Source organism: Podarcis muralis, chromosome 14 (genome assembly GCF_964188315.1).
Source record: "Podarcis muralis chromosome 14, rPodMur119.hap1.1, whole genome shotgun sequence".
In the NCBI taxonomy this organism is placed as follows: domain Eukaryota; kingdom Metazoa; phylum Chordata; class Lepidosauria; order Squamata; family Lacertidae; genus Podarcis; species Podarcis muralis.
This window is the reverse complement of record NC_135668.1, coordinates 51,675,295-51,701,052: the sequence shown is the minus strand read 5'-3', so window position 1 is coordinate 51,701,052 and position 25,758 is coordinate 51,675,295. Positions and strand designations below refer to the sequence as shown.

At 44.1% G+C, this 25,758-nt stretch overlaps 1 protein-coding gene across 2 annotated transcripts in view; it reads left to right on the top strand.

The window, feature by feature from the left end:
• MAD1L1 (mitotic arrest deficient 1 like 1) overlaps positions 1–25,758 on the top strand; it is a 447,749-nt gene that overhangs the window by 170,727 nt on the left and 251,264 nt on the right. For both annotated transcript variants that reach the window (XM_028706084.2, XM_077918712.1), the window contains exon 13: positions 11,797–11,853. In XM_028706084.2, the coding sequence (XP_028561917.2) occupies positions 11,797–11,853 (57 nt within the window). The remainder of the gene's footprint in view (positions 1–11,796; positions 11,854–25,758) is intronic.

Sequence of the window (25,758 nt, the reverse complement as noted above, 5' to 3'; positions counted from 1 at the left end):
CCTTTTTTTATTGAAAATGCAGAGACTAAGAAGTGACTCCGAGATATTGATGAAACTTGACTGAGCTTCATTTCAAAAACCAGGGATTCATATTGGGTCTGTGACCTTGTAGGTAAAGAGGCCAATAATCACCCAAATTGACTTGCTAGGTCTGTATACAGCTGTCTTATTAAGAGGAGGAAAATGCTGTGGGCTTTTGCTGTGTTAAAAGCCTAGATTTGTATGTTGACTGTGCTCTCCAGAGCAGCTGTGTTACCATAGTGAGTGCCTCCCTCTTCTACTTCAAGTTGGAAAGCAAATAGATTGAAAAATGGATTGACTGACTTGACTTGGTCATGTACCTGAGACAAAGTGGTGTGAAAGGGGAAGAGATGTGTGGGTCCCTGTTGGCATCTGTCTGTTTTGGGAGTGTGCCTTTGGAGTAAAGTTGCAGAGTTATAGCACCTGCTGATACTGGAGAGACATGTTTTATTGCAGGTGGGGCAGATGAAGGCCATCCGGTTGTGCTGCTGCAGATGCACATGGCGTTTCTTCTCTCTGCACTCCTCCCAGCAGTCATTCCTCCTGTGGTCACTGCTGTGGATATAAAACATGATTGCCTGTGTCCAGGCACTGTGATCATGGGTTCATGTCATGCTTTAAAATATTTAAAGGAGGAACCCAAGAAGGCCCCTTGATAATAACTTGGAATTGCGCTCTGGGCCCTAAGACTCTAGTTTGCACTGATTTCAGGTAGGGGCCTTGCTTAGTCAAAGATAAACCATGTTTAAGTTCAGGGAGGAGAAAAAGTGTCCACAGGTTGTCACTGTTGTTGTCATCTACATGTGCTGGAGAATTGAGCCCAGAAGGAACAGACCAGTTGGGTCTTTAACTCAGAGTCATGATGCCCCACAGGGCAGATGACACATATTTCATTTATTTCATATACCTTTGTGCCTCAGGGAATTAGTAAGTAGGCAGAGAATCAAAACTTAGAATGAAATGATTTATAGTTGATTAGAAAAGACAGACTGATTACGATGCAGATTCTAACAGAAGTGAACAAAAGAATGGAGATGGCTATGCTCTGCCTCCACAGTTGGAGGCAGCAATGCTTCTGAATACCAGTTACTGGGAACCAAGGGAGGAGGGAGTGTTCTTGTGCTTATGTTCTGCTCACTGGTTTCTCACAGGCATCTGGTTAGCCACTGTGAGAACAGGAAGATGAACTAAATGGGCCATTGGCCTGATCCAGCAGGCTACTGTTATGTTCTTATGGTTATTGAGGCAAAGTTCAAAGTGGACTGTCAACGTTTGGGGTTAAAGCTAAAAGGCAATAAAGATAGGAGGTATTTAATACCAAATATTGTGAGAAGGTAGCAGACTCTAGGTTAAGGTTACCAGGTGTCCCCGTTTCCCAGGGACAGTCCCCGGATTTACAAATCAGTCCCCATACAAAATCCCATCATTCCTACTGAAGTTGAAAAGTGTCCCCGGATTCATTGAAAAAATCTGGTAACCTTACTCTAGGTGTAACTCCTGTTGAAGGCAGTGAGAATGGAAATGCTCATTTCTACAAAGCAGTGTGGGTACCTGAGGGAGAGAGGGGGACAAACAGATGGAGAGAAGCACAAATATTGACCATGCAGAGTGAGGAGAAGCTCTTCTATGAGGAACTGTCTTTGGTACTCAGTCTTTGGTACACAAGTCTGTCCTTGGTACTCAGACTCTGGGGGTTGCTTATGATTTTTTGAGGACCAGGCACCCTGGCACATAGATAACAAGATGTTTCAACCAGAGGCAATAACCATCCAGTGAAAAGGCTAAGATGGGCGAGTGAGGGGGATTGAAGCCTGGTAGGTTTCCTTGAGCTGCAAATGTAATAAACTGAGATGGTGCCTCTTCTGGAGCTCCAGATAGTCTGAGCAAAGAACGCAACAGAGCTGGAAAGGCGGTAAGGAACTTTGGAGGACAGGGGTTGGAGAACAAGTAGCGAAGGGATCCAAGCCGATTAGGATGTGTTGCCCAATGGCCAGAGACTGCCCTGGAACATTTGGTTAGAAAGGCTAAGTATTTACTAGAGCTGGAGGAGCCCAGAGCTTCGGCGACAACCGCACTCTGCTCTGGAGCAGCATAATCCATCAAAAAAGGCAATTGGCTCCCAGTCAGGCTCCAGAGAAGCAGTTGGGGGTGTTGATGTGTCCAATTTAACCACCTATTTGATAATGAATAGATTGTGCCTGAAACAATTTGTTATTTCTCAGGGATTTTCCATTGCAACTATTTCAAATTCAGTGGGTGGCCTTAATGGCCGCTTCACAGATTCTCGTCACAGATACAAGGAGAACAGTGCTCCTGGTCCTCTGTGATTTACTTACCTTTGTGTAATATTTCTCTTAGGTTTGTGTGCAAGTTTTATGGGCGAGCGAGAGAGAACAAACTGATGTAGCTACAATTACTGTTCCTTAGGAGATGCTTGAGGAGGGCCATTGAACTGAAAATCTTCAGAGAGTAAGATAAGCAGAGAAATGTTCTCTCAGTGTCTGAAAAGATACTTGTGCTTCAAGTTAAGCTGCAGCACTGAGACAAATTGCATCCGCTGTCTGGCATTAGAAGGCTAGGCTGAAGCTCTGTGGTAAATTAGGAGCAGGGATCTGATCATATTTTCATATATACAATTAATAGGGCTGTCCACCAATTAAATAGTTGTTTGATTAATGATTACTATAACAATTTAATGATCATTTAATTGATTCTTCAGTCTGGAAATTCTGCATGCAGCTGTGCTTACTATTTTGTTTTTGTTTGCAAGTATTGTATAATAGGCTCAGTAAGGCTGCCTTAGTTAAATCTGATTTTCCAAGCAAAACATTGGGCTTTGAACTAACTCAGCCTCCTTTTGTTTTGGAATTTCTGTCTGCTTTCATAAATGAGTCTTCCTGTTCCACCTTGCTGCCCCTTGGTACCAGGTACAACTCCTCTTGGTACAGCCACTTTCAGATATTTCCCCTAAATACGCTCCCTTTATAGGCCATTTATTTCACAAAATTTATATTCCACTTGATGGTTAAAAAAAAAACCAACCACAAAAATACCACACCTCAAAATGTTTTACAAAAAGAATAAAGCTGTCAGTAAAAATATTTAAGAACAACTATTCTGACAACCTTTTAGATCTCCATTCCCCAAGCTACTGGGTCCCTCCCTGGGATCAGACACCTCTTGTGGCCCAGAATTGACAACTTACAACTCTTTGAAACTCTCCACGGGATTGTCCAGCTCCAATTCCTTGGGCTCTTCCCACTTCTCCTTTGGATCTGGGCACTCCCTCCATAACACCTTTGTTGGACTTATGGGAATATTCTTATTTACTTCCACGAGGAGTCCCCATTAACTTATTTTGATTGTGATTGCACTAATGGGAATACAGGTATTTCACAGTGCTTCCATGTGTATTAAAATCATTTTGAGGCTTAGCTAGGTGCTCTAGAGAGCTGCAGAATAATGGGGTCATTTCTTTAAATCTCTGGAGCTGTGTATGCACTGCTTAGGACTGGTCTTGAGCTAGGAGACAGCAGTGTCCTTGCCAAGTGGTGCTTATTTTGGGACTTACAAGGATATTTCCGTTCCACCTTAAGAGAGAGCAGGCTTGTGAGTCACAGAGTCTGCGTATTTCCTGTTGAGGATGTTTATGTTTGCTGTTTCCTTTCGATTTCAGTCGGTCGGAGACACTGACACAGAACGGTCATGTTTTCCTTTGTTCTGTTCAACGCTAAATAAAGTCTGTAAATTATGCTCTCTTCTACGGTGCAAGCTTTCTGGCTGTGGTTCTGCTGATAAAGAACAGTGTGCACAAGCCTGGAATGTGGCAATCTATTTCTGAGGCTTCGTGTCGCTAACTGCTGGATCTGCCTGGCTACGGGAGATCGATGGAAGTCCGGCAGCCGGCTTGGGGCCATGATGGACTATATCTCCCTGGCAGTTTCCCAACAACAAGGTTTCGGGCCCAGATTCACAGCACCTACAGGAGAGTAAAGCTGCAACAGACTGCGTTTGAGAGGTATGTGAAAAGCGAAAGCAGCGAGAGCGGAGGCTTTTCTGTTTACCTCAACAAGGAGCCTTTGAACTCCGGCAAGGATTAATTGGCCTGGGAGCCAAGCCAGGGAGTTCGTGATTAATGGGCTGCCGAGATAATAAGTCTTTGAAGGCATAAAGACTTGGGCTCACGTAAAGACCTGAGATGGATCTTTTACAATCCTCAGAAGTAGCTGCTGAGTGCCCAAAGTTAAATCGGCACAATTATCAGATCTGGGCAAAATGGTGTGAGAGTTTGCTGCGTCAGTATGGAGTGTGGCATACTGTGTCTCAAGCCCCCCCAGATCCTCTGACAGAGAAATGGGAGGCCCAGAATTCGAGGGCCATTGACATAATAGTCTTATCCGTCTCTCTGGAGGAAATTGCTACGCTTGCTGGCAACGTGACGGCACGTAAGATGTGGTATGCTTTGATGAAAGCTCACAACTCAGTCATCCCAGCCCAGAGTTTGACTGCATCGGAGGTCCAAGCTGTTTCCCAGAATGCGAGTGAATGCAGGGATGCTGAGGGCACCGGTTGCAAGCTGCAGGGGGAGCTGACCGTCACGTCATCCCAGGCAGCATTCCAGCCTTCAGAGGGAGCCAAGGAGTCGGCAGCTGAGAGCTCTGGTTCTCGTGAGAACCAAGGTCATCGCCTTTGCAGAGGCCGGAAAGGCAAAGGTAAACAGGCGTCTGCAGATGGCCAGGAGCGAAGGGAGGGTGAAGAGCCCACGCCAGTGGAAAACAATGCTTTGTTAGCTGGCACTGCTTCACCAAAGGCTAAAGGCACGTCTGCTGGCCAGGAGCAGCAGGGGGGCAAGCTGCAAAAGCCCAAGTCAGTGGAAAACAAGGGTTTGCTTGCTGTAAAGACTGCTCCAACAGCCAAAGGCAGGTTTATTATCGATTCAGGTGCCAGCCGCCATATTTCTAAGGATCGCCACCTGTTTATCTCCTTCAAGCCTCAGGAAGGTGAGATCCACCTGGCTGATGGAAGGACGTTGCAAATTGCAGGAGAAGGGACTGTGAAACTTGCAAGTTTGCACACAACCATCAGCGGGGTACTATATGTTCCTGGAGCTGCAAGCAATTTATTGAGCGTCCCGCAGCTTACTGGACGTGGTTTTCAGATTTCCTTCAAGAGGAGCGTCTGTGTCATCAGTAAAGGCAAAGAGGACTATTTGCATGCAAAGTTTATGGATGGTTTGTTCCATATAACTTATGATGACAATGCTGTTGTATCTAATGCTGATTCTTGTTGTGTTGCACAAACTAACAAAGTTCTTCATGCAGGTTGCATTCATGAAGCGCATCGAAGGTTTGGTCACCTCTCTTGGAAGGCACTGGCCAAGATGCCAGAGGTGGTTGAGGGTTTGAACATCAAACCCTGTAAATATCACATGAAGTGTGTATCTTGTGCAGAGAACAAGGTGAAGGTTGCTCCAAAAGGCAAAGAGTCTAGCAGGCAGGCTTCCAAGCCCTACCAGCTAGTGCACGCAGACCTGGTTGGGCCACTTACGCCCTCTTTAGGAGGAGCAAGGTTCTTCATGGTTCTAATTGATTCTTTTTCTAGGTACATTCATGTGTTTATGCTCGAGCAGAAATCGCAAGCGTTTCCGAAGTTTAAGGCATTCTGTGCTTGGTTGGAGAATGCTCACGGTAAACGTATTTCCTGTCTTTTTACCGATCGGGGCGGGGAATTCACTTCTCAGCAGTTTGAAGCTTTCCTGACTGAGAAGGGAATCCAGCATGACATGTCAACCCCCAGATCGCCATGGATGAATGGGCTTGCGGAGAGAGCAAATCAAACATTGCTGCAAGGAATGAAAACCTTGTTGCATGATGCCAATCTCCCTGATAAGTTTTGGGGGGAGGCTTTGGGGAATCTGGTTTACTCCGTTAATCGCAGATTGTCATCACCCATTGGTTGTACCCCCTATGAGAAGATGTTTGGCAAGAAACCCAACACCAAACACATGAGAATTTTTGGTTCTGACATGTGGGTACGCACCCCACAAACCAACAAGCTTGGGAAGCGTGGGGCACATGGTTTGTTCATGGGGTACGAAAAAGGTGCATACAGGGTATGGATGACTGACTCTAAATCCATAAAGTTCACAAGGAGTGTTGAGTACAATCCTAAGTGGGGGGAAAATGTGGGAATTTTCCAGAGTTACCCAGAGGAGGATGAAGGTGATGTCAAGCAAGCAGCTAAAGCTGAGGAAGCTGCTGAGGAAACTGAGGATGATGATGATGATGATGATGATGATGATGATCAGAGTTCGGATTCCAGTTCAGTGGGCGGCGCTGCTGCTGATGTCAGTGAGAGTGATGACACAGCAGACTACAAGAGTGCAAAGGCCTCAGTCAGACCATCTGATGCGTCTGACAATGAACTGGAAGAACCACTGTTCACCATTGGTCATTTTTCTCCTAAGAAAGAGGAGATGAGTCCAGAAGACTTGCGTCTAGTACGTAGGTCTGAAAGGGCGACCAAAGGCAGACCTCCAAAGAGATTTGCTGATGAGTTTGCTAAGACTGCAACTGCTGTTCTTAGTAGCTCAGAGAAGGTGTGGGAACCTTCAAGCTTCAAAGAGGTTCAGGAGTTAACCTCTAAAGATGCTGAGCCTTGGCTAAATGCCATGAAGGCTGAAGTTGATTCCTTGAACAGGAACCAAACTTGGGAACTGGTACCGATAGTCCCAGGTATGAGACTGGTTGGCAGCAAATGGGTCTTCAAGGCCAAGACAGACCAGAATGGCAAGGTAGTCAGACACAAAGCCAGATTGGTTGCCAGAGGTTTTTCACAGGTACCAGGACAGGATTACCACGAGACCTACTCACCCACCGTCAAATATGAGAGCATTCGGCTGATGCTCAAGATCGCTGCGGAGGAGAAACTGCATGTTTCTCATCATGACATTAATACAGCTTTTTTGTACGAGATTTTGAACGAAGAGCTGTTTATGCTTCCACCTGACGGGATGCAGATACAGAAGGGAATGGTCTGTAAACTGCGGAAATCCTTATATGGTCTCAAGCAGAGTGCTAGGTGTTGGAACACAAAACTCACTGAAACGTTGCTTTCTCTAGGTTTTCACCAGGGCAAAGCTGATCCATGTGTGTTTGTCAAGGAGGAGGGGCAAAACAAACTGTATTGTTTATGTTTTGTTGATGATCTTCTGATGTTTTGGAAGAATCAGGCTTTTTACCAAAGCACCCTAGCTCAGTTGAAGGAGCACTTTGACATGAAGGATCTTGGTGAGGTATCCAACTATCTTTCTCTGCAGGTGGAGAAGGACCAAGCAGGTAATTTTCTGGTACACCAAACACAGAAAATTGCTGATGTATTAACCAGGTTGAATTTGGTTGATGCAAACCCAGCAGACACACCGATGGTGACAGGTTACCAGGTAGATAGTACTGCTGAAGCGTTTTCTGACACAACGCTGTACAGATGCATTCTAGGCAAGCTGAATTTCATTGCCAGATGTTCAAGACCTGACATAGCTGTAAGCTGTAATCTGCTTAGCAGACATGCCAACAATCCTACGGTTCAGGATTGGAAAGCTCTGAAGCGCATAGCCCGCTATTTGAAAGGGACTATGCACTACAGGCTGAGGTTCACCAGTCAGAAGACTGGAGGTCTTGAAATCTTTGCAGATGCAAGTTTTGGGAGTGACACCACAGATGGTACAAGCACTTCTGGAGTATGCTACATGTACAACCACTGCCTGTTTGACTGGTTGTGCAGGAAGCAAACAACAGTGAGCCTAAGTTCCTGTGAAGCAGAACTCAATGCTCTGTCATTTTCACTCATGGATTGTGAATGGTTGATGCAACTGTTTAAGGACATCGGGGTTTCTGTGAAATGTCCCATACAAGTGTATCAAGACAATAGATCGTGTTTGGCTTTGCTGAACTCTGAGAGTTGCAAGCAAAGAACCAAGTACTTGCAGATCAAGCTACATCGTGCAAGAGAGTGTATTCAGAAAGGACTGATTCAGGTGTCCTACATGCCAGGAAATGAAATTCCTGCTGATCTGTTGTCTAAGGTTGTTAACAGAGAACAACATAAGGTTTATGTACAAAGGTTGCAATTGGGTGAACCACAGGTACTACAGGTTACACGGAAAGGGGGAGGATGTTAGGATATTTCCGTTCCACCTTAAGAGAGAGCAGGCTTGTGAGTCACAGAGTCTGCGTATTTCCTGTTGAGGATGTTTATGTTTGCTGTTTCCTTTCGATTTCAGTCGGTCGGAGACACTGACACAGAACGGTCATGTTTTCCTTTGTTCTGTTCAACGCTAAATAAAGTCTGTAAATTATGCTCTCTTCTACGGTGCAAGCTTTCTGGCTGTGGTTCTGCTGATAAAGAACAGTGTGCACAAGCCTGGAATGTGGCAATCTATTTCTGAGGCTTCGTGTCGCTAACTGCTGGATCTGCCTGGCTACGGGAGATCGATGGAAGTCCGGCAGCCGGCTTGGGGCCATGATGGACTATATCTCCCTGGCAGTTTCCCAACAGTCTGAAGGGTGGTCTGGCCATGCACACAAAACCGCAGGACCTTAAAAAAAAAGCAGCAAACATTTTGGTGGCACTGTTCACGTTGTTGTGTTTACCAGAGATGAAGTCCAGTGTATATTAGCCAAGAGCTGTCCCTTTTTGTCCCAATAAAATTAATGGCAAGTGCTTCATGGGTATGTGTTGAAAACTGAAAGTGCTATTAAGATATCGAAGACCATATAATGCAGCACGTTGGCTTAAGGTGCAGTTTGGCAGGTATTCATGACATGGAAAGCCAATCTGTTCCACCTCTCTGAAAGACAAGTTCCAAGGAACAATGGTGTAATTTCCCTTGGCTTTCTCTGAGGCTGCCCAGTACAACAACAATCCAAGTGTGCCAGGATCAAGGGGTTCCACAGGCTGCCTTGTGCCTTCCCAAGTCTCTTTCCAGCTGCTGCTTTTAAGCTGTTACACCGGCTGGCAGCTTTCTTGAAGCACACTGATTAAATGATCCATTGGTTAAGTTCAAAGGTAAATTTCTCCTTCATAATTAACAGTGTTTGTGTGTGGCTGTCAGGCTGTTTTTGATTACTTTTGCATTTTATGTACCAAGATATTGAGCCAAAGGTAGGGAACCTCAGGCTGAGGGACAAAATGTGACCCTCAACTCTTCTTGGGGCTCTCCCTAGGCCACATAGCCATGTCTTGTCCCTTTCTGGCACTGCTCTGTACTCTCTCTCCAGATGCTTTTGCCTAGGTGGAATGTGTCTTTGAACTGTGAAAATGTATATTGCTTGCCTAGATGGAGGATAGAGAGGGGTGCACGCCTGTGCACAAATAGAAACCTGAGTTTTATGTGACTGGAATGTAGCCTATTGTACAAAGGCAAACACCACGTCTATTACTCTGTCCCCTTTGGTCTCTGACTCCACCCACTGGCACATGTACCCCTCTAGGTTTCCACAGGAGGGAATGTCACACTTGGAGTGAAAAAGGTTCCTCAGCCTTGATATGGACCAATCCAAGTTGGTAAAAGCCTAAGTATGCTATGTCAACTGGACCACCATTCTCTATATGCTTGTTGACCTTGTAGAACTCTAATAGGTTGGTGAGACAAGACTTGCCTTTGCAGAAGCTGTGCTGGCTCTGCTTCAGCAAGGCTTGTTCTTCTGTATGCTTGGTTATATTATCCCTAACAATACTTTCCACCAGTTTTCCTGGGATAGAAGTTAAGCTCACCGGCCTCTAATTTTCAGGAAAACTACCCCATTTCCTGATCCCAACTATTATCTGACTTTTAGAAGACATCTGAAGGCAATCTTGTTTCGGGAAATTTTTAATTTTTAATGTTTTACAATTTTTTATGTGCTGTAAGCCACCCAGAGTGGCTGCGGAAACCCAGCCAGATGAATGGGATACCATCATCACCATTACCACCACCACCATCATCATCATTTTCAAAATTAGTGTTACATTGGCTACTTAATGGTTCTCTGGTATGGAGGCTGATCTGAGAGGCAACTTACATCTTTTTGTTAGAATATTAGCAATTTAGTTGTTAGCTGACATTCAGCACCTGTTGTTCAGATGGATATCGGACCAATATCAGAATTTACTTATTCCTTTTCACTGTGTTTATGTAAAGTCAGTTCCTTTATTTGAAGAACTTCGTAATCACGGTTGCCAACAAAACTTATGAACCTCATCTCATTGTTGATTCCAGCCTCCTCATGTAATTCAACTTAATTAAATATTGAGGGATAATTTGCTTCTAGGTGTCCATATATTTACACACAATCTCCCAGTATTTTAGCTCCAAACTTATCTGTAATTTAATTAGGACTCCCCTCTTGCTCACCCTCTACTCGCTGTTGTCTGCACAGGGCAGGCATATCCCGCAGTGTTTAATGAGTGTGTTTCCGTTTCCCCACACTGGGCTCCAGCTTTATATTAGAATCACATTCATTTTGTTTGAGCACCTCTTCATTTTAATAATCTGACATGATTGCAGGGTGTGCACAGCCAGGTTCTTTGACTTCACGGTAGCTCCCGCTGAACCCTGGGACCGGTGCAAGCTCATAATTGCGGTGTTTGCTTGAGAAGCTGAGCAACACGTTTTATGTTGAGCTCTTGAGACTATGATTTCTGTTTTGTTGCATTTCAGTGTGATTAGCTTTCGTGGCTTGATGCCCCCTCCCCACTATATCCAAAACCAGCACCATTTCTTTGTAGTGAACTACTTGCTGTTCACCAGTGTTTTGGATGCTGTGCTTGTAAATACCATTTCATGCAGTGAAGGGATGCTGTTCTAAAGACCCTGGAGAGTTTTAATGAGTATCTGCCTGGAATGACATGAATTAGTTTGTATGAAAGGCTTCCGTTCTCGTTGAGCTTGTTTATTCTGGTTTAAATGGGTTTCTGTGTCATCCGCTGAGATTATTTTTTAATCTTTTCTGTGTAGCTATAGGGAAGATGATTGGTCTCTGACATGATCTCATGAAAGAGAAGTGTGGTGGTGGGAGAACATGTTTCTATGTTATTTCTAAAAGAAGATAAGAATTTCTTCTGAAATTCCAGTTGAAGACCTTCCATCCAAGTGACTTGATACAGAGATTATTTCTATGATGTATGAGTCCCTTCAACAGAACTGAGCAGTAGTGTTCCTTAACCAAGAGACCGTAATACTCCAGACAAACTTTTATTGCAGCATTTCTTTCCCCTCCTTCCCTCACTGAAGACTTCCCCCATTATGGTTCTTCCTTTGAGTCCCCTTCTTCTGAGATGTATGCTGCGGTTGTTTTCCCATGAGTGCCTGTCAGCCTCAAAATAAAATAAAAAATGCTGCTCTAAAAGGGTGACATAATTATCATTGATGATTTGCATCAGCTTTCCCTAGCATTCTTTCTCCCTTCTTGAAGTTCTGGCTGGACTTCTGTTCATTTTAATATTGGCTTTTGAGGAGAAAACACTCAGACCCTAACATTTTTCAAATTTGGTCAAACTTTTGAGAGAAATTTGAGCTGAGGAGTGCGATGGGGAAGGTCATCTTGTGATGATGCCTTCCTGTTTACAATTGATATGTAGCCCTAATCTGAGCAGAGGTGACATGTTCACTGGGGTTCTTGAGTCACAGCTGAGCCCCTTTATCATTTTGTTATATTTACTCTTTTTTCCTCTCCACTTCTGTTTTTGCTATTGTTGAATTCTTGAACTTTCTCTTTCTTTCTTTTTGTATTGAAGGTTCAGCTGTCCCAGACTTTAGAAGAAGCTGGGAATCAGAAACAAAGAGCAGAACTGGTAAGTGTTAGAGTTTGCTGATTTTTAAAATTATTATTCTTTGCAATACATGGTAAAAATGGACTTTGGGGACAAGAATAATCTTTGAGCCACATCCATTCACTTAAAATACAAGATCTGCTCAGCAAAAGTCTAGTTAGCAAAGCAGTGCTCCAGTCAGCATGTCTATATGATGGTAGGTCTTATGGAAGCATGACCTTGCTGGTTGGGACTGATGGGACTTGGGCTCTAAAATAGTAGTCTTCTGCATTTTAAGGCCTTAGAACCACCATTAACTCAAACATGCATTTGAGAACCTATCCCAATTTTCTATTTTCACCATATGCAGTATCTATATGGTTGGTAGTGCTGCTGTTGTAGCCCATCTTAGATATACCCGTGACCTCATAGTGGATCATGACTTGCCAGTCAAAGACCACTGGTAGAAAATATCTGGTGGGTACCAGTTTGGCAAAGGTTGATCTAGAGCAGGGGTCAGCAAACTTTTTCAGCGGGGAGCCGGTCCACTGTCCCTCAGACCTTGTGGGGGGGGGGCAGACTATATTTTGAAAAAAATAATAATGAATGAATTCCTATGCCTCCCCCCCCCCCCCAAATGAACGAATTCCTATGCCCCACAAATAACCCAGAGATGCATTTTAAATAAAAGCACACATTCTACTCATGTAAAAACACACTGATTCCTGGACTGTATGTGGGTCAGATCTGGCCCCCGGGCCTTAGTTTGCCTACCCATGATCTAGAGGGGAAAACACAAGCAAAAAGACATAGCTAGCTTCCTGTTTTTCATGGCAGAAGGTGGATGCATCATTGGCCCATGCTTCCACCAGCCATATTTCCAGTTCCCATCTGAATCCCAGAGTTAAACTTTCTCTTCATGCTTTGGGATGCTTGGAAAGCATACACACATCTCCAGAGATGTCAGCTTCTGCAAGTTTCAAGTAAGGTGCAGAAGTGGCGAGAGAAAATATGCCACCCCACACTTCCACTCTCTGCCTTGTCCAAGGACACCTTCAGTTGACAAATCCCTAAACTCTGGTGAGATAGATTATGCTGTGCTGCTCTGTGGAAGAACCACTGTTTTTGCTTTCTACATGCCTTCTTAGAATAGAGCTGGAGGGCTGCATTTAATTTTCAGTAAAGGAGTACTTATTTCATGGCGTAAAGATTTGCAAATTTCATGGCACATTGTCTGAACCCGCGATACTCTGTGATTAAGCATTGACGTATTAACGTAGGAAAATTGCCTTGTCATATTCAAAAATAAATGGTGAATGCCCTGATGACTTTGAACAGAAATGCAGCCCTTTGTTTAATGTCAGATACTTTTCAGAGGTAGCAGTTCATTTATCAAAGCTATTAAATGGGGGCAATTGGTGTGATTATGCAGAATTTTCTGCAAACTGATTTCTATAATGTTTTACACCCCCCACATGTTTCTTGATTCCATTTGTTTTATCCCCTTCCACACATTCGTTGGCTGGAGGAACTGGGCTCTGGGTGGCTTGCTGTAAGAAAGAAAACTGTAATTTGTTTCTTCAGTATTGTTTGTCATATTCATCTGTTACTTCATTGTTTGACTGTTCAAAAGCTGCAAATAAACAAAGTAAAAGGTTTCACGGTCAAAACAGTTCAGTTCAAGCAGACCTAAATAGTGCAAAACAAATAGCATGAGCACCAAAAGTTTATGGGAATCTGTGTTTTTATTCAGGAAAGTGAAAGGGACTTGTAGCACAGTCTGTCATGTCACTAAAAGAAATGTATGCAGCTGTTAGTGGTTAAATACTATACCATAGAATCATAGAATCGTAGAGTTGGAAGAGACCACAAGGGCCATCGAGTCCAACCCCCTGCCAAGCAGGAAACACCATCAGAGCACTCCTGACATATGGTTGTCAAGCCTCTGCTTAAAGACCTCCAAAGAAGGAGACTCCACCACACTCCTTGGCAGCAAATTCCACTGTCGAACAGCTCTTACTGTCAGGAAGTTCTTCCTAATGTTTAGGTGGAATCTTCTTTCTTGTAGTTTGGATCCATTGCTCTGTGTCCGCTTCTCTGGAGCAGCAGAAAACAACCTTTCCAGTTGATGGAGCTACCTGTTATAAAAGCCACATGCCTGGAGTGTTCACAAAATGTTAAAGTCTTGACAGGTTTTCTTCACATTTACAGACCGACCCATGTTCAGGGACTCTGGGGATGGAATGGGGAGCCACATAGCCTTGTAAACTAGAGCAATGTGTACCTGGATCTCAGAACCCAGTTCATGCACAGAAAACAACTCTTCCAATTGGTAGGCATTATGTGGCATCTATGGGACGCGGGTGGCGCTGTGGGTAAAACCTCAGCACCTAGGACTTGCCGATCGCATGGTCGGCGGTACGAATCCCCGCGGCGGGGTGAGCTCCCGTTGCTCGGTCCCAGCGCCTGCCAACCTAGCAGTTCAAAAGCACCCCCGGGTGCAAGTAGATAAATAGGGACCGCTTACTAGCGTTTCTGTGTGTGCTGCGCTGGCTTGCCAGAGCAGCTTCGTCATGCTGGCCACGTGACCCGGACGTGTCTGCGGACAGCGCTGGCTCCCGGCCTCTAGAGTGAGATGAGCGCACAACCCTAGAGTCTGTCAAGACTGGCCCGTACGGGCAGGAGTACCTTTACCTTTACCTTTATGTAGCATCTAGATTGGCCAGACCTGGTACAAATATTAGAAGCTTGACCTTCAGTCCAGTGCTCTTGACTGGTAGAGGTTCTTCAGGGTCTGCTGCAGAGAGAGGTTTCTCAGCATCCACTACCTGATTGTTTAACTACATGGTAGGGATTGAACCTAGGAATTGCCGTATGCGAAGGGTGTTCTCTGCCACTGAATTATGATGCTGAATTATGATGCTGACAGCCACAGTGGTATAAGAGCTATGAACCGTGCCATTGACCATATAGATATAAAGGTGTGACCATTGTACTGTGAAAATACAGTACCCTGAAGATAATTACAGAATCCGAGGAGATATCCTCAAGAAATTATATCCCACATATAAAACATCTGTGGGAAGTGCTGGTCAGTTCTGAACAAATAGTTCACATGAAACTTGGACAACTCCTGCAGGCCCCATTTTCAGACCTTGGACAGCTCTATTAATGCACTTTTGGTTTGGCTGCCAGCATGCTTGTGATTTCAGTAATGAGCTGCCATATGCATGCCAAGGTCTTTCAGCTGCTTGTAACCATCTTGCAGTTCCAATTTTGGGCTTTCTGTAAGGACAGCCTGCCAGCTATGTCAGACTGTGCAATGGATGGTGTTTCCTGGAGGATTAGCTTCTTTCAGATCTGATGTAAAAATGGCTTTTAACTGAGATATTGAAACGGCTGTGATAACTCTATTTGACAACTAGTTTGGCTGCTCTAGGCCTACATATTATATATTTTTTTCTTTCTTTAAAATAGTCAGCATCTATTATGGGGCCTGTGTGTATGAAAAATATTTGAGTAGGAAATAGTTGTACTCATTCACAAAAAAATATTTTTGTAAGCATTCCGAGGGAGGGAGGGAGAGAAAAAGAGAAATACAGTGGTACCTCAGGTTACAGACGCTTCAGGTTACAGATGCTTCAGGTTACAGACTCCGCTAACCCAGAAATAGTATCTCGGGTTAAGAACTTTGCTTCAGGATGAGAACAGAAATTGGGCGGCGGCGCAGCAACAACGGGAGGCCCCGTTAGCTAAAGTGGTACCTCAGGTTAAGAACAGTTTCAGGTTAAGAACGGACCTCCGGAACGAATTAAGTTCTTAACCGAAGTACCACTGTAATTAACTCCCTCAGTTCTGCAATTGGGTTTGAGTTGCCAGGCTCCATTTGGAGAGCCGTTGTTGCTAGTGCAAAGTGTGTGCAGTTTCTGTTTCAAATTTTATTTGATTTCGCTTCCTCTGTTTTCTGCAGTGAGAGTTCATTTCATAGATGCTTCCTTCTCCGTGATGCACCAAACTTACTTGTATGAACAGGAACAGGGGGAAAACATTTTTGCTTGGATGCGGCCATTCCTTTGGATGACCACCTGGGGGCTCTAGTAATTTTTGACAGTAAAGGTAAAGGGACCCCTGACCGTTATGTCCAGTTGCAGAGGACTCTGGGGTTGCAGCGCTCATCTCGCTTTATTGGCCGAGGGAGTACAACTTCCAGGTCATGTGGTCAGCATGACTAAGCCTCTTCTAGCAAACCAGAGCAGCGCACAGAAACTTCATTTACCTTCCCGCCGGAGTGGTACCTATTTATCTACTTTGACATGCTTTCGAACTGCTAGGTGGGCAGGAGCAGGGACAGAGCAACGGGAGCTCACCCCGTCGCGGGGATTTGAACCGCTGACCTTCCGATTGGCAAGCCCTAGGCTCTGTGGTTTAGACCACAGCTCCATTTAAACATTAAACAGTTCTTAACACGATGATGTTGAAGCAGACATCCTCTTCCTACTTTTTTTTGTAATGTGCTGAAACCCAGCTAGTTTTTTTTTCTTTCAGATTTGCTTTAGGTGGTAGCACTCATTCGTCTGATGTTGGATACCGTATGACTCTTAGTCTCTCCCTTCCCTCTCTCCAATCCCTTTTCAACACCTCCTCTCCATTATTTCTCTGTTATCGAGTCCTTGTTAGTTTGATGCTAAGCTGCTGTGGCTGAAACGGTATGAAAAATGCTGCTCCCTGACCAGTGTTCTGACACATGTTGATATTGCTTTTCCACCAGTCACTCTGTGTGTGGGCTTACTACCATGGCTGTCAGTAAAATGGCAAAAACACTTGTCAGGTGCTATCACATGGCTCAGTAGATTTTTGGGCTGTTCCATGTAATAAACAGCTCTACAAGCGACATCCCATATCTGCCCTGAAGAAAGTTTAACTCTCATTTCAGAGTCGTGGATCTAGTGATGTTTACCAGGATCCGAAGTCTGGTTGGCTTTGTTTCACATGGTTTGAGTGAGGAGTTGGGAAGCATATGTATGATTCCTGTACTAAGATATATTTCAGGAACATACATAACTCTGATCCATGTTGGAACGATCACTTGAGATGGAAAGCATACATACATTAAAAAGCCTTTAAAAATGTTTTTGTTTTTTATTTTGTGTATTTATGTTGTGATATAACTTGAGATCCATGGATGAAGGGTGGCATATAAATTAAATAAAGAAATAAATAGCAAAAAAGATAAATAAATTATGTTATCCTGATATACAAGTAAATATAATCTGGAAAGAGAGGCTGGTGCCATCATTATAGAACAGGGATGGGGTACCTGTGGCCTTCCAGGTGTTCTTGGACTGCAAATCCCATCATCCCTGATCATAGGCTGCGGCTGGTGCTGATGTGAGTTGTAATCCAGCAACATCTGGAGGATCACAAGTTCCCTAACCATAGTATAAAGCTAATGTATCTAATCCCTCATCATAGCCATTATGCTCCTGATATTGAATAGGCAGCAATTACTTCAAATTACACTCATAATCTAAGAGCATTGCCAGTGTTCGTCTCCTGAGCATCTACTGAATTAAAATCTGCCCGCAGTGTATTTGTGTATGCTTGTTTTGTAAGGAGCCACAGACTCTGCAGGTTATGTTTTCAAAATAAAGATGCTGCAGTAAAGACCCTGCTTAACCTAATACTTACTTACCGTATTTTCCCCTCTATAACACGCAGATTTTTTCTCCTAAAAAGGAAGGGGAAATGTCTGTGCGTGTTATAGAGCGAATGTGTGGTCCCTGGAGCCAAAAAATCAAGCAAAAGTCAAATCGCGAGACACGGAGAAGGGAAACCTGAAAAGAGGAAGTGGTTGCTTTCCTGCATTCTGCCTCAGGGTCTTACTGCCCACCCTCCTCTGTTTCGTTGCTGTGATTGCTCAAACGGAACAAAGAGCAGGGAAAGCCCCTCCCCTCCAGGCAAGCAGAGGGGAAAGCAGAGGTCTTTCCTTCTAATTCCTCTCCGTGCTCCGGTGCTGCTGGGGGAGAGGGAGAGAGAGTGGGGGAGGGAGAGGGAGGGGGGGAGGGAGAGGGAGAGAGGGGGGGAGGGAGGGAGAGAGAGAGAGAGAGAGAGAGAGAGAGAGAGAGAGATGGCTGGCTTGGGGGGGGGGGACTTTTGCCTTTCTTTCCTCCCACCCGTTATCCCTCTCCAGCATTCTTAGCCAGCTGCTTCTCTGCACACCCCTCTCATGTCCCTTCTTTGTTTTTCCTTCGCTCCCCACTTAAAATGTGGTTACAAAGCATAGATCAACATGGATCCTCAGGATCTTTGCATTGGGTCACCCCAAATTCACCATCAGATCACATAGCATGTCCATGGCTACAGCCTGCACCAAAAAAATCACGCATCCACTGTTGCCTGGGGCTGCAATGGTGCAAAAACGTGGTTAAAAAGCATGGATCCACATGGATCCTCAGGATCTTTGCATTGGGTCACCCCAAATTCACCATCAGATCACATAGCATGTCCATGGCTACAGCCTGCACCAAAAAAATCACGCACCCACTGTTGCCTGGGGCTGCAATGGTGCAAAAACGTGGTTAAAAAGCATGGATCCACATGGATCCTCAGGATCTTTGCATTGGGTCACCCCAAATTCACCATCAGATCACATAGCATGTCCATGGCTACAGCCTGCACCCAAAAAATCACGCACCCACTGTTGCCTGTGGCCACAATGGTGCAAAAACGTGGTTACAAAGCATGGATCCACAGGAATTCTCAGGATTTTTGCATTGGGTCACCCCAAATTCACCATCAGATCACATGTCTGTGGCCACAGCATGAAGCACAAAAATGATACATCCACTGTTTGATTCAGAATGTTTTTTCCCTTGTTTTCCTCCTCTAAAAACAATGTGCGTGTTATGGTCAGGTGCGTGTTATAGAGCGAAAAATACGGTAATTTTGATATTGACCTCAAGAAGCATTTTAAGATTGTCAGCAGTGCAGCGGCAGTAAATCTATATATCTTGTGTGCAGCTCACTTTTTCCCTAAATAGTTCAGGACAGCATGCTCTATCTTATCCCCTCAGTAATCCTGTGCAGGAGATCAGGCTAACAGAGGATAACTCTCCCAAGGTCATCCAGTGAGTTTTGTGGCTGAACTAAGGTTTGGAACTTGGCCCCAGGCTAATGTTCTTATCAGCTACACTCCCTTGGTTCTGGGAGAGTATTCCAAAAGTAGGGTTTCACAGCAGGAAAGAGCCTACCCTGCGTTCTAGCCACCAGAGGTGAGAATGATATTAGTATTAGGCAGGGTGATACATGGCCTTTTTCACCTTGGGAACCTTGGATTACCAGAACTTTTTCTTTCACCTACTGAATGCTCTGACACGGTTCTGGCCAGTAGTCATTGACACATCATTTGGCAATCCACTGGGCTTCACTCCTTGCCTTTCTCACTGTAGCAAGTGCCTTTTTGCACTTTTGTGGTGCTCACTTCACAAGAGCCTCACACTTTGCAGTAATAACAGGCTCCATGTCTGTTATGCCCCCCTCAAACCAGTCAGGGAACTGTTGCTCTTTTTTGCTGTGCTATAGATTTCATTGGTTCCACCTTGCTTCAATGCTATCTCTGGGGCAGTTCAGTAGAGCTTGTTGGGCAGAATCAGAGAAGTATTCACAAACTTCAGGTATGACTGTTCTGGCAAAGTTGATCCAAAGCCATACTTTCTGCTTTGTACTGTGGGTCCTCTTTATCTGGAGATGAATCTTGCTCACCTCCAGGGAGTGATCTGTGTCACAGTAGGTACTGTGGTAACTCTGTGTCACATGAACACAGTTTAGTGCTGATCATCTGGTGACAATCAAGTCCAGTTGGTTCCAATGGCCTGACCTTGGATGTCTCCAGGACACTCGGGGTTTTGCCTTGGTAAAGAAGAATGCGTTTGTGATGGAAAGGCTGTGATAAGAGCACAGCTCAAGCAGCCTTTGTCCATTCTCATTTATGCTGCCAATACCAAAGGGCCTATGCAGTTGTCCCATGTGAGATGGTCGTTCCTAACTCTGGCATTGAAATCTCTCAACACTGATTAATTATTGCAGCAAGGGCTGCAACTTTGAAAGTACCTTACTTTTGGTTTTATTGTTTAATTATGCTTATGAGATAACCTGTTAATGCTAATGATTAAGGTTTATGTTCTTCTGTTGCACAGGGAAGCTACCGTGGACTAATGCCTGGCTGGTTTGTAGTGCCAAGCAAAGTCACATTGACTGAGCAGCTGCTAGAAGGCTTGGTGGTATCTGCCACCAAATGACATGTCATGTGTGTAGTTCAAAACTACTGTATCAAAGGATAATAAACCCGCAAAGCTAACTGACACAGTGTATTCCGGCGCATGATTCAATTACTTCTCTGCAGAAAGTCAGTTTACTACTTGAAGAAAAGAGAGAAATTTAAACAGCTCTAGCTAATTGCAGTTGACAAGACAAAGGCAGTTTGACTTTCCAGTATTAATTAGCAAACCCATACTAATTAGCTTGTATAAGCACAATTCATGCTTCTTTCTCTAAATGCAATTAATATTGCAACTGAAGACGTCTCTGGGCTGTGCCGCCGTATCATTAACATACTTCACCCTAATTAAGTATGGACAGCAGAGGCTGCAGAAATGAGTTTGTGATTATAGCCATATAGAAAATCCCTTCATGTTTCATATCTATAGTGAACTTGAGCTTGAAATTTATTTTCTAGTTTACGATAAATTAAGCTTCATTCCGGTGCAGTAAAGGGACTTTTATTTGTCTTGTTTTGCACTGTATGCTTTTTCTCCCCTTGTGAAACCCCATATACAGTAGTACCTTGGCTTACGTTACCCTCGGGTAACGTAAACTTTGGGTTGTGAAAGCGGCAAACCTGGAAGTGTTCGCGGCGTGCGCATGCTCAGAAGCGGTCCCTCCGGTTGCGGAAACCCCGGGATCCGACCGGAGCTCCGGAACGGATCCCGTCCGCAACCAGAGGTACCACTGTACTTGCACAGATGCACTATTTGTTCCCTTAGTTGTGTATCTGCACTTCCAGAGAGGAGGGGATCAAGGAGTTTTTAACTTCACTTCTTTCACACTAGCAATACTTTTGTTCATAAGTGATAATCAAAAACTGTAATCTTGGCTGCTGTCCCTTATTGGAGCTAATGCCAGAGACGGTATCACACCAATAAAATTGCTTTTGTGTTTAATGTTGCTTCCTTGCTGCAGAAAGTCCGCGAGCACCTCTACTTATATATGAGACTTGCTGGCTCAGCAGCCCCTCTGCTATAGTGAGTCTATAGCATAGTTGTAAAGCATTGCTTTACAGTGCCAGGTCTCTGGTGCTTCAGTTTTTCAGGTGATCTCAGGGGTGTGGGTTGGGAATAACCTCTGACTGAGGTGGCTGGAGTACTACCACCAATCAGAAGAGGGCTATAGAGAGTTAGATCATTAATCCATTTGAGACAGATTCATATGTTCAGGCAAACATGTTTCTGCACTGTGGTAGTTATTACTAGTTCTAGCTACTGTTATGATACTCAGTTATGCACACACTCCTGATGATACCAGTGGTTTATACTACCATTGCAATAACTAGTGTAGAAAGGGAAAAGTAGGTATATGAGGTCAATATCAGTTCACATGTCGATCAGCATTTTCATTGTCTACACATAGTGACTTTGGGCCAGGGCCTCAAGATTGTGCTCTTCTGTCACTGGGCATAGGAAGTAGTGTGTGCCTCAAGCAGACATGCTCAGATTCTAGCTTTCATTTTATCCCTTGATAAAGTGAAAGGACCTTGGGAACTTGACAAGCTGCCCTATAGCTTTGCAAATATATATTCTTGAGGACACAGTTATTCCTTCCTGTAGTGGCAGAAGAACAGAATCTGATCACCCAAGAGCTGCTACCTGCCACATAGGCTTTTAGGTTGTCCATCAGTTCCTGAACTGGCCCAATTTTTTAAAGAATTTAGTGTCAGCTAGTGTTTCTGTTTTGATCTGGTAAAGAGTTTGATTATCAAATGCTTCTGTTCTCGTCCTTAATGGGATCTAGTTGAAGAGTCAAGCCCCTAGAGAGATTATTTTGGACCAGTTTGCACGATCCCAGGATCTTGGATACATAGGAGCAGTGGTGAAGCTGCATGCTCCGCTACTGGGGCGGAGAGCAGGCGGGGGCATGGTTGGCGCCTCCCTGGGGCGTGGGGCGCCTGGCGTGGAGTGGGTGTGTGCAGCACATGTCCAGGGGGCCTGCCGTGATGGCACCCTACTGGAATAGTGGTGCCGGGGGCGGTCCGCTCCGTCCGCACTCCCGTTCCTTCGCCAGTGCCTAGGAGCAATTTAAAGCTAATTGCATATAGCTGACTGAAAGAAAATGTGAAAGGTAGTACAATATTGTAGAGGGCTTCAAGAAACAGATTCAGACTTTAGTAAGTGGATCCTCTCACTTCACTTCTGCTGCCAGAATGTAGATTTCTATTTCCTGAATTTCAGGGATAACTTGGCAGCGAATCATCAGAACTGTGTTGCCTGCTGACTCTGATACTAAGTTTGGAAGATAACAAGACTGTATCAAAGGTTTTTATTGTGCCAGATTTAGTGCAACATCCTGAAGTAGCAGTTAAGATCTACAAAAGTTTATCAGAAGCGATGGGAGAGATAATTTAGGCAAATTTGTGCTCTGAAAATCAATACAAGAATGCAGGATTGTAAATTGCAGTGTGGGTGGAGGAAGAAGAGAAGAACAGTATAGCAAACAATAGACGTTATATTCAGTAGCATTACTATAAGCAAAGTGTTATTCTGTCAAACACAAGGAAAAATAAACATTTTAAACCCAAAATTTGTGAATCACTAATGTCTAAAAATGGAGAAAAACATGAAGTGCTCCCCTCAAATAAAAATCACTACTTCACATTCCCACAACAGCTTATAATATTTTAAATGGCTTCGTTCCTCTTCCTTCAAGCTTCTTAAAGGAAAACCCAGTTCCACAGAGTCAAAATACCCATCCATACAAAATATTTTTACTTTGGAATAATCAGCCTTAATAAGAACTGCTGCTCCATTCATAAGTATGCTTTGGAGGGATGGAAAGTTCTCTCTGTTCAAGTTCTTTATTATGGTCATAGACCAGCATAAGCAAAACATCTAAATAAAAAACATAACAGTATGAATCTAAGTGAATAATTATTAAATAATTGGGAGCAAGAACCAAACGTAGATTTAAACATATACATAGAATACTTAATTAAGCATAGATAATGTGTGAGTAAAAATTTATAAGAAAAATTAAAAGATCGGTTAACAGCTGTATGGGGTGGGCTTCAGAAGTGCGGATCTAACAATATGGGCCTTCAATTTAGGATTAAATTGTAGCATCTGTTTAATCACCATATTGTCCATGTGCTTAAACCATGTTAAGAGTTTAATGACCTTGAGCATCCACCCTAACTAACCAGCCTGTTATCACTTGGCCTCCCTCCTGCTCTTAAGTTAAATCTATATAGCAATTCCATGTTTTAAAACAATCAAGCAGTAAAGCAGTCATCATTTAAAAACATAAGCATACAAACCTCCCTCTAGAGAGGTCCAAGCACTGTTCATCAATTGAACTGATGTGGAATGGGACATCTCCTTTGGGTCTGTTGCTCACAGCTGACCTCAGTGCATCACTTTGCAAAATGGTAGTTTCATAAAGCAAACATTGCCTAATCCAGTTTAATATTTCTAGATGAGAGCATTTTTTGCCTGCATTTGTTAGATTGTGTATATAAATCTAGCCATTGTTTCTTTCTCTGTTGCCTTTTGTGTATGCAATAACCTCCTGCGAGCAAGCATTGCACCATTTTTTTGTTTCCTGCTCAAGCCAGTTGAAATGAATGGTCCCTGGAAGAATTCCCTCTGGTTGCTACAGTGCATCTGCCTCATGTTCCCTCTTCAGAAATTGATGTTCCATTTAGAAGACCCTGGCAAAATTGGAACCATCTGTTGTAGATTCCTGGAGGTGGAACAAATATAGATGCAGAAACACCAGGACCTTGATGAGGTGAATGTTAATGAAACAAAAGTGACACCAGGTTAATAATCAATGATACTGCATTTCCATATTTCGGCAACACCAGATTATGCATAGAATGGCCCTCTGTGTTTAAGTGCACTTGCTGCAAGAAGAAGTGAGGAGTTAGATAAAATTACTATGAATTGCAGTGATTCAGAGGTTTAATCTGAAAGCTGGATTTGTGTTTGTTAGTGTCTCTGGTAACTTCTCTTTCTTGCATCATGGATGTTGGCAAATTGAATTTTTAAAAGGCCAATTAATATTAGAATTGGATCTGTCGGAGATGTGCAGAGGAAACTGTGTTTAAATGCTCAGGAGCATGGCAAAGTACAGATTTTTATATTATGGACGTGCATTCTGTGTTATTGTACATTCTTTATGGTTCCAGACAGCTGAAACTCCTCATTTACTTAGAGAGATGATTGGTAGGGGCTTTGGTTAATACTTTGCTTTTGGAGTTGTTCTTAGACAGCCTTCAGTTTTCCAGATGGTGGGTCTATTTAACAGGGTATGAAGGGGATAGTGGGAGAATGATTGGAAAATGCTTCATTTCAATTTAAGGGCCAGTATGGTTCACTTGGAAGGGACGCGGGTGGCGCTGTGGGTAAAACCTCAGCGCCTAGGACTTGCCGATCGTATGGTCGGCGGTTCGAATCCCCGTGGCGGGGTGAGCTCCCATTGTTCGGTCCCAGCTCCTGCCCACCTAGCAGTTTGAAAGCACCCTTAAGTGCAAGTAGATAAATAGGTACCACTTTATAGCGGGAAGGTAAACGGCGTTTCCGTGTGCTGCGCTGGTGCAGGCTCGCCAGAGCAGCTTCGTCACGCTGGCCATGTGACCCGTAAGTGTCTTTGGACGGCGCCGGCTCACGGCCTTTAGAGCGAGATGAGCACACATCCCCAGAGTCGGACACGACTGGCCCGTACGGGCAGGGGTACCTTTACCTTTACCTATGGTTCACTTGGACTTAGACCCAGGAGGCCTGTTGTAAACTCATTGTGATGTCTCTGTTCCTGGGCTGAAAATGTGTAATATTTTTAACTTGCCTTACGTAGATGTAGGAAGTTGCCTTAGGCCAGGTAACACACTGTTTGTCTATCATTCTTAGTATTGTCTACTGTGGTAGCAGCTCTCCAGGGACTTAAGCAGAGAAGGCTTCTTTTTCTGTCTCCTGATAGGTGCTCTATCTAACTCAAGGATGGGGAGCCTGTGGTCCTCCCAATGTTATTGGACTCCATCTCCCCATCAGCACCAGCTAGAATGGCCCATGGTTAGGAATGGTGGAAGATGTAGTCCAGCAACACCTGGAGGACCACAGGTTTCCTAGCCTTGCTCTAACTGAAGCTCAGACATTTTTCATGCTTGCTTGCAGGAGGCTTTACATTGGTATTTGCTATGGTTACATGGGAGCACAAAATTTGTAGCATGGTATTGGGCACAGTTTTCAACTTCCTAAGAATCATTGTTTTGTTGTATTTTTAAATCTGGTTCTTCTGGGTACAAAGTTAGGATTGAAGATGTGTGTGGCATCCTCTCCTGAGATCTCACTAAGCAGAGCAGAGATTCCCTGTGGTTGGAGCTTCTTTCTTGCTCATAGCTCTCCATGACTAGCAAATCCAGAATGGATAATAAAACCATGCGAAACGGGCATCATTTTGTTCATGATGCTTTATTTGCATTACTTGCAGAATGTACATTTCTTTGGTGCAGCATTCAATTCATTTTGGTTCAGATAAGAACAAAACAAAACTGTTGGCACAGTGTGCATTGGGAGCAACTGATAATACAAAAGAGAGTTAAAGGTTACTCAGCCCTTCCCCACCCCTGCACTGATGAAGAGAGGTAGCTTTCTCCCTCCACTGCCTGAGCCTTTGCATGTC